Source organism: Ursus maritimus, unplaced genomic scaffold (genome assembly GCF_017311325.1).
Source record: "Ursus maritimus isolate PB19 unplaced genomic scaffold, ASM1731132v1 scaffold_17, whole genome shotgun sequence".
Lineage (NCBI taxonomy): Eukaryota > Metazoa > Chordata > Mammalia > Carnivora > Ursidae > Ursus > Ursus maritimus.
In genome coordinates, this window is record NW_024424119.1 from 57,720,088 (window position 1) to 57,729,629 (window position 9,542).

Here is a 9,542-nt window from a genome sequence, read left to right on the forward strand (position 1 = left end):
CTTGTGCCCACACCCTGAGCAGACCCACTCGGGCCCCCCAGCTGTGGTTTCCTTCTCCTTCCGCTGTCTGTGGGACCCCCAGATGGCCGAGGAGCAGCTGAGGGACTGGGCCCCACGACAGTGGAGGGTGTGAGGGGGCTGGGCCCGCTCATCAGCCCTGCCCTCTCGGGACGCTGCCGTGGGGGGACTAGGGTCCCGTGGTCAGGCCCTCCGTCTCCACCGGGGCCACGGCGGGCCAGCATTGCCCTTCAAAAGGGACACAGTCTCCACCGTGGATGGGGCTCTCCAGGCCTGGAGTCCTCACTGTGGGTCTCCTGCCAGGGCTTGCCTTGTTTCCCAGCACCTCCATAGAATCAGCCTCTTCCCTAGATGGTTCTAGGACCGGCCCCTTGCTCCAGCACCCTCCGACTCGAATCCCACGTGCTGCCTGAAGCTCTGAACTCCTTGGGGTGCCGGCTCCTCTTCCCTACTCAGGCCCAGGCCTCCATCCAGGGGGAGGTGGGGGGCACATGCTGTCCCAGGCCTGGGTGGGCTGTCCCTGCTGGTGCCGAAGGCTCCGAGGAGCCCGGGAGTGAGTGTCTCCAGATATTCCATCCCCTGTGTTGCGGTCCCAGGTTCTCCCCACCAGGCCTTGACCTTGGCCTCCAGGCCTGCCTGTTGGATGTTGGCTGTCTGCAGAGTCCAGTCACTCTGCCGTCCAGGACTATGGGCTTGGTCCTGGGCGCTCAGCACCACCACCTCCCTGCGGGCCCCCTGGCTTTCACACCTGGGTTCCCACTGCCGGCTCCTGGCCCTCAGGGGCCTCTCGTCTTTCTCTAGAAGGTAAGTGGTGAGTGAACTTCTGAATAACCATCCACACAGACCCTTGCCGCCCACAGCTACCATTCGGCCCCTCCCACATGCTCGCCTCCCACTTGTTCCTGGCAAAGCTGCAACCATGTGACCTCTACACAGACCCCTGGTGGCGGGGGTGGCGGTTAGCGTCCTGGGCTTGTTGGTGCTTTACCGCCATCTTCCCAATGGGCGGGCAGGGCGGCTCCTACAGTGTCCGCTGTGGCCAGACGGGGCCGGCGTAGACGCATCTAGCTGGAGTGCCAGCCTGTGCCAGGCTCTGGCGGCCTCCAGGGCAGTGCTGAATGAGTGCGCCGTGTGGTCATCTGCACGCCCCTTCTGCGGGGTCCCCCCACCCCCATCAGGACTGGGGGGGTCCGATCGTGCCCCTTCTGCGGGGTCCCCCCACCCCCATCGGGACTCGGAGGGCTCCGATCGTGCCCCTTCTGCAGGGTCCGCCACCTTGATGGGACCTGGGGCTCCGATACTGCTCTGAGTCCCCAGGGCGGGGGCTGGCAGGAGATCCTGCTGAAAGGTGAACAGATGATCAGAGAGACCAGGGAGGGGTCCTGCTGCCCCTGGTGGGGTTAAGGGTCCTCCCTTGGGCCCTGCCCGCTGGCCGGGCAGCCCAGAGGGCTGAGTCCGAGCAGGGCGCTGGGTGCAGCTGACAGGGCCTCAGATGCCCTTTCAAGCATTGGGAGGGAGGAGAAGCTTCTCATTTTAGTTTGCTCATGGGTTGGCAGGAGAAGTGGCCTCAGGCAGCTTATGAAGCAGCAGTCAATCCGGACTGAGCCAGGAACCGGCTTCAGGAAGTGTCAGCAAATGGGTGGGAGCCGCTGGTGCTGGCCTGGACGGGGCTCCCTTGGGGCTCGTCTGTCTGCTGGGGTAGGTGGGTCTCCTGGCCGGGCTCTGACTCACCTTGGGGACGGCGTGACCGGACTTCATGGCTGGACTCGGGAGGGCGAGTGGCCACGTGGTGTCTGGGCCTGAGGCACCAGCTCTCACCCGCCCATCCGAAAAGAACCACCCCTGGCTCGGGGCTGGTGTCCCTCTGCAGGCCACAGGCTCACTCCGGCAAGCCTCGGAGTTCCACGTGGGTGAGCCCGCCTCGCTAAGCCTGTTTCACTGCAGAATCCTATTTTCTCGACACCTGTTCCTCTTGCACGCACACGGGTGTTTGATGGGAAACAAGTGTTTGGCAACATTGTTTACTGTCAAAGGAAAGAAGAGAGAAGCCAACATAGAGGGTTGAGGGAGAGACTCCCTTTGTGCTATGGACTGTTTATGCTCCCCCAAGCCCCCCAATTCAGATCATGAAGCTCCATCCCCAGTGGGGCTGTATTTGGAGATGGGCCTTTAGGGAGGTAATTAAGGTTAAATGAAGCCCTCGGGTGGAACCCGCATCTTATCAGTTGGTGTCCTGGGGAGAGACGTGGTCTCTCTCTCTCTCCCCTCCCCCTCCCTGCCGTGTGAGCACACAGCAGGAAGGTGGCCATCTACAAGCCAGGAGGAGAGCTTGCACCAGACAGTGAATTGGTTGCGCCCTTGATCTTGGACTTCCAGCCTCCAGAACTGGGAGGATAAATTTGTGAAGCCCCCGGGGGGGTGGTGTTTTGTCATGGCCGCCTGCGCAGACTAAGACAGGGTGCCCAAGACGGGGTGCCGATGCCCCCATGCTTAGCAAAGCTAATGCAGCATCGTCTGTGGTTTTGGGTGAGCAAATATAACAACAAGGCCCTTGAGCGGCAGCCAGCAAAGAACTTGAGAATCTTCCGATGGTCTGGAAGCTCAGAAAAAGAAAGGCGTGGCATTATCCCAACCTGAACCTGGGCATATTCCCCATCACAGAAATTTGGGTCATGAATCCCTTAAAGGGTCCTGGGAGTCCAGTGCTGTCTGGTATTCGAGTAGGACTTTGCATAATCAGTGAAGGTGTAGAAGTAATTCACAATTCCTCGTCATGGCAGACCTTGGTCCAGATTACTAGCACTGTCTGAGCGCCTCGTGACGAGCGCACGGCCTGGTGTGGCACGCCGTGAGCACGCACTCAGCATCCTGAAGCAGCACACGCTGATCGCCTCACCGTTCCCGGGGGAGGAGTCTGGGCGCAGCTGGGTCTCTGCAGGGCTGCCACGAGGCGTCGGCAGGGCTGGGCTCTCATCTGAAGGCTCGACTGGGGAAGGGACCAGCTCATGTGGTTTTTGGGAGCATGTGGGGCCTTGAGGGTCATCACACGAGGCCTTCAGTCCCTTTCTGGTTGTTCCAAAGCCACTCCCACATTTCTTGGTATTTGTTATGATGGTCCCCACTTCCAGGTACCAAATCCCTTCTTACTTAGCTGGGGGGGGGGTGCCCAAAAATATTACCTCACTCTTAGTGGCTTAGAATGACACATATTTATCATGTTGTAGTCTCTGTGGGTCAGGAGTCTGGGCAAGGCCTAGCTGGTCCTCTGCTCAGGGGTCTCAAAGGCTGCCACCAATGTTTGCTGAGTCCGGGGTCTCAGGGAGGTGTTGACAGGAGATCAAGGGAAGAAGAGAGGAAGGCGACCCCCATTTCTCCCGCCACCACCCTGTTTCCCTGCCTTGTAGGGTTACAAGGAGGCCCTCATCAGGAGGCCCCTCCTCGGTGACCCCAAATTCTCGGGTTCTGGTCCTGATGCTCCCTGCCCACCCTTTGCTCTGGCAGATCTGGAGACGGCGAGGGCTCCCCTCTGTAGTCGCCTGCCTCGAACTCTTCATCTGGACCCCAGGGATTTGTCATCTGTGTCCTTCCAACCCAGGCCATCGTGTCTGGAGTCCCACATTTGAGAGTTCTTGCCCGCCGTGTGCTAACCGTCTCCGTTCTCGCGGCTCTCATCATCCATCTTGAAGGAGGTCGCACTGTTGCCCTCGGCCACAGAGATGGGACTGAAATAAAATAACAGTCTTCAGGGTATCTTTTCAAGTTAACACTAAGCTCCCTACTGCGATGGCTGGCTTCCTCAGAGCCTGGCTCGGGGCCCTGTGCACAGTGGGCTCGTGCACACATTCTGAGGCTGGAGAGACCGCCTTTCGTCACCCTTAGTGAGAGGGAAACTGAGGCTCACAGTAGGGAAGACAGCTGGCAAAGGGCAGTGGGCTTGGGGCTGCTCCCAGACCTCTGACTCACCTGAGCTGTATGAGAGGAAGACAGGAAGGGATGTGACAGGGGAGGGGGCCCAGGAGCTGGGACAGCAGGGCCTGGGCGGAGCTGGAGCAGCAGGGGAGGGGCTTACATGCAGGAACCCTCGCCCTGGGCTCCTGCGGGCAACTTCACCCTCTGTATGGTGGGGGCTGAGACCGGCATCCCGGAACTTGAATCTCGTTCATTTTACACACCAATGAGTCATATGCAGCCCCTGGGACTTCCTGTCTCCCTCTCCAGGGACCTCATGAGCTCGGGCAGCCCTAGCCTGATCCTGGGCTCAAGGAGAAAGAAGGGCTCACCCTCCAAAGCGGTGCATGACGAGGACAAGCAGGCCGCAGCCTCCCCCCGAGGGCTTGACCTTGGGTTCAATGGGATAGAGGCCAGGGACACACTCTTCCTTCCAGAGCCGGACCTTGTCAGAGTAGGACAATGGCAAATGTCCCACTGCCCAGCTGCTGAGGGGCAGGCAAAGCTGCTCAGCTCCTTTATCTGTCAAATGGGAACAAACACCTGGTTCTGTGTGCCCCACTGGATGGAAGTGTCAGGTGGCAGGATGGCATCCCAAGGTGGGGTGTGGGGGTGAAGGACCAGTACCCACAGGTAGGATCTGTGCGGCAAGGCTGCCTGAGGCCCCGGGTGTCGCGTGCCCTGCTGGGGGAGGGGGCAGCCGCGCAGCCTCACGTGTTCTGTTAAGGATGCTCTGACTTGGCGGCTCTTCTCCTCAGGAGGGGGTCGCACGTGCCCCAGAGACACGCACAAACCTGCTCACCACAATGCTGAGACGGCCCAAACTGAGACATGGCCCACCTGTCTCTGGATGGGAAAACGGATGCCCGAACCGTGGTGTATCAGCAAATGTATGTATCAGCAAATCACAGCATCCAAGAGAAAGGATCTTTAGCAGTCAAAGAGGCAACGCTGAGCCACGGTTCTCGGAGGCAACGCTGAGCCACGGTTCTCGAGCGGAACACAGCGGGGGCAGAAAGGAAGGAAAACAGGTGCCGGGGCAGGACTGAGGCTGGGGAGATGGGGGCATGTGTCTGGGGAACAAAGTGGTTTCGGAACCATCGGTGGTGTTTTATTTCTTAGTCTTGGTGGTGGGTTGGGAAGCTGACTGCATGTTTATTTTCTGTAGAGTAAGGTACGTCTACACTGTGACCTGCGGGTCTGGCACGTGGGTAGTAAGTACGGAGAGGTCTTTGCACACCTTACCCTCACCTTGTACTCACCGTTGATCTGCAGCACAAGCACCCTTGCTGCCCCCGTGACAGCCTGGCCCACTGGGCTGCTGCAGAGAACCGGCTGCCGGGTCAGCCACACTTCCCAACACCCCTTAGGCCTGGTGCAGCTGAGGTCAGGCCGACAGAATGCAGCTGGACACGTGTTCACACGCCACCTTGACCCCAGCCCCTGGACCCTCCCACACAAACCCTTCCTTCACTAACCGGACATTGATGCCCAGGGTGCCTTTGGGAAACCACACGTCAGCCTCGGTCAGCCTGCGTCCCCAAGCCACTGCCTGGCCTGGAACACGAGGCCACACGTCCCCATGATCACTGGTGTTATACGAACAAGAAGTAAACTTATATTTTCTTAAACCACCGAGATTCAGGCTTTATGTAGGACACCAGGGGTCAGCAAACCATGGTCTGGGAGCTACATGGGGCCTGTCGCCTGCTTGTGTGTGGACCTGAGTTCAAAATGGCTTTTATTTTTCATGCACATTTAATTTTTATTTTATTATTATTATTTTATTTTTATTTTTTTATTTTTATTTTTTAAAGATTTTATTTATTTATTCGACAGAGATAGAGACAGCCAGCGAGGGAGGGAGGGAGAGTGGGAGAGGAAGAAGCAGGCTCATAGCGGAGGAGCCTGATGTGGGGCTTGATCCCATAACGCCGGGATCACGCCCTGAGCCGAAGGCAGACGCTTAACCGCTGTGCCACCCAGGCGCCCCTATTATTATTATTTTAAAAGATTTTGATTTGAGAGAGAGAGAGAGAGAGAGCGCGAGTGCCCGCGCACACAGGCTGGCAGGGGGTGGAGAAGAAACAGACTCCCTGCTGAGCAGGGAGCTCAACTCAGGGCTCAATCCCAGGACCCTGAGATCATCACCTGAGCCGAAGGCAGACACCTCACCGACTGAGCCACCTGGGCACCCTGAAAGACTACATTTTAATTGGTTACAAACCTGTCTACCTATTATCTTCAATTTTGCCTCTTGACTCCTATGGCTTGATGAACTCACTACCTGGCTTGTTAAGAAAAAGTCTATGACATCCAGCAGGACTGTTCAGGGAGGGTCCCCTCAGAAGCAGTCTCTGAGACCTGGCTTCGAGGGCAAGTGGTTTACCTGGGGGCGAGCCCAGGAGGCATCGTCGGGGAAGTGGGAAATTGATCAAGAAGGATACCGCTATAAGAAATTGGGGCACAGGTCACAAGGGAGTTTGGATGACAACGCTGAAGATGTCTCAGAGTGTCCCGTGTGGGGGGCGAGGAAAGCGGGCATTATCCTCCACTTCCATTCCGCTCTGGCTGAGGCTGCCTCCAGGCCCTGGGCCACCTGGCACTTCTATCCTCCCAGCAACGTGGGCTGGGCTTGACGCTGCCCCCGAGGAAGCCAGGAGAAAATCCATCCAGCAGTTTTGGGTCAGAGAGGGCCTTAGGGACAGATGGCATTGGCAAAAACTACCTTAACAGCTAGACCTCTGCTCGACACGTGAGGAAACAGGCTTGGGAAGGTGAGGACATATGCTCGAGGTCTTTAGAGCAGGAAGCGGCCACAGAAGCACGTGCAGCTAGGCCGGCTGACTGCAGTTCCTGGCCTCGCCTCAGCTCCGCTTGTTGCATCGGGGGCCGGCGGTTCCAAGGCGTATCTGTGGCTCTGGCACTAGAGATCACATCAGGGGCTGGCCCAGTGCTTCCGCTCCTTCAAAGCCGAGAGACATATCATTGCTTCAGGAATAAATTCACTGGCCTAAGCCTTTATTAACCTCTCCTCAGACCCAGGGCCCGGAGCCTAATGAGTCCCAGATGCTCAGGAGAGGCCTTCAGATGTGGATTTTCCACGGAAGGCTGGGGTGATTTCAGCCTCGCACCAAAGCTGGGCTGGTGTGGTGGGTGTGAGCGTCACATTCCCACACACTCCTCGGTTCTGGAATTAACTTCTCAGTTCGTGGTCCTGTGGGCTGAAGAGTTTATCCAGGGATAATAACCATGGGCTCATGAAATCATAGGATTCCTGGGGCTGGGTGGGGCCGCAGAGAACCCTCTGCTCCATCTCCTTGGTGGACAGAGGGAGAGAATGGCCCAGAGAGGGGAGGGCATGCCAGTCGAAGAACAACTTTGTGGTAGAATTGAGACTCATTGCTCGCAGGAGCCATTCCCAACAACCACAGCCCCAGACGCCCCATTCAGGGCCTGCTGCCCCCTCTCTAGTTCACAGAGGTTGGGAAGAGCCCAGGGTGGCCTGGGTCAGGAATGGAGGGAGGGGCTGGGCCTGAGTAAGTGCTCTTGGGGACACTGGGAGGACAGGTGTGGTGGCTCTATTCTGCCTCGGAGGACACCTCTCACAATCCAGGACCAGATTCTGTCCAGTGTTGGGTCCTCCTTCTCCGGGTGCCCATGCCACCTTCGAAGAGGTTCCCGCAATGATCACCTCTCTGCCAACTCACTGAAAATTGCTCTTCCCTCTGCAGAGTGTGTGCTCCTTGTAGACAACTCAACCAGTAAAGCCAAGTTCACAATGGAGGGAAAATGGCCGGAATCTGACTACCCCAGATAAAGGCAGCCGCACCTGGATGCCCAGGCCTGGACTACCCCTGCCCGGCTCGAGCTCCTCATGATGGCTGTGCCCACCAGTATTTGCAATGCCATGTCCCCCCGTGGTGAGGACAGGTTGCCCCCTAAGGCAGGGGGGGTCTCAGAGCCCTCCCCTCCTGGCAGGATGGACCAGGGCCACGTGCACGAGGCCTGGACCGTCACCGCCTCCCGCCGGCGCGTCTGAGCGGGCACCGTGGAAGCCGAGCGCCAGCGCCCTCTGCAGGCCTTCGTCTCCATTCTGGGGGCGCAGAGCGCCTAGCTGCTCTGGGCTCCCGCACCGCGAAGCTCGCTGGCACGTGCGGCGCTCCTAGGTCGGGGTTTGAGGCGCAGTAGGGGGTCCCCACGGGCTCTCCGGAGCCCTGTGCCAGCCGGCGTGGTGCACCCTTCCTCTGTGGGGATGGATAAGGGGCAGGGCTGAGCTTGGGCGCTCCTAGCTGTCCCCGCAGGGCCCCTCCAAGGACCGTGCACGTGCTCTGTGGCCACGAGCATGGCAAACTCTCATCTCCAACCATACTGCTGTGGACCCTTGGGTGGTCCCCATGCCTTCAATACGGACTAACGGGCGGGTGTCGGTCCTACCCTCTGGAAACCCCTCATTCCCACCCGGTGCCTTTCTCAGGTCTGACACGTGGACACGCTGACCTCTGGGAAGGCGACCCCCAGGTCCGCCTATCCACACCAGGGCGCACAGCAGCTCTCCCGATTTGTCTCCTTCCTTCCGTTATCAGGGCGGAGGTCTGCTCGGTGCTGCCGGCCGGGCTCAGCCGCTGCGTCGCACCCCTGCCCCTCCCCCATCCACGTTCTGCATGGAGAGAGCATGGCGGCACCCAGGCCTTCAGCCACCTCAACCGGGAAGTGCTTCTTGGCACCTCCCTTTACCTTCCATTGGTGAGGCCTGGTCACGTGGTGGCACGCAGCTGCAAGGGAGGCTGGGAAACGTTCCTGCCGGCGGCTGCGTTGCGGGAGAGTCGGGTTCTCGCTGGCCCGCCTGCCGTCTGCGGTTCGGCCAAGGCTCAGGCTTCCGTATCTGCATTTTGTGCTCATTTTATGGTCAGATGCCGTATTTGAGGACACTTGCGGCCTGCTCTGGGACCGTCGAGCCTCATCTCCCGCCCCGGAACCAGGTGAGTGGGGGAGGGGGCGGGAGACCCGGCCACATGCGGGTCTGACTGTGGCGGGACTTTGTGGGTGAGCTGACCCCACCGTGTCCCCAGCCCAGTCTTCTCTCCTGCATGTCGGTGGGGTGCGGGAAGCAGAGCGCGGAGTTTGCACACAGGTGTCCTTCTGGCCGGCGCGGGAGCAGCTGTGCCACCATCCACAGGCCTGTGGCCGACGTTGCTCAGTGGCCACAGAGCCTGGAAGGAGTCTCAGGCTCCTTAACGTGGTGCTCTAGGTGAGACTAAATGAAGGCCGACCAAATGAGAAAAGCGAAGGGTGTTTATTCATGGCTGGTAATAGCAAGAGAGTCGGGTATCATTGCTTTCATTTTGGCAGAAACTCAAGAGGCAGGCAGAGGATCAGGAAAACTTTATAGTGGAACAAGGGAAGGCTTCAGACATGCCCTGTTGGAGGCTGTTGGCACGGGGAACTGTAGGTGGGCTAACTAGAGGCAGCATCCCGTGTGGTGGGGTAGGGGTGCAGGCTTCATCTTCTCCGGTGGGCAACAATCAGTTGCCGGGTATCAATCAAGTCCATTTTGGGCCTGTTGTTGCAGGGGT

At 58.8% G+C, this 9,542-nt stretch overlaps 1 protein-coding gene across 1 annotated transcript in view; it reads left to right on the plus strand.

Annotated features, from left to right (window-relative positions):
• Window positions 1-5,066, plus strand: part of RXRA (retinoid X receptor alpha) — a 133,556-nt gene extending 128,490 nt beyond the window's left edge. Inside the window, exon 10 of the mRNA XM_040632160.1 lies at window positions 4,725-5,066. Coding sequence (XP_040488094.1) covers window positions 4,725-4,779 — 55 coding nt within the window. The 3' untranslated portion in view covers window positions 4,780-5,066. The remainder of the gene's footprint in view (window positions 1-4,724) is intronic.
• The last annotated feature ends 4,476 nt before the right edge of the window (window positions 5,067-9,542 follow it).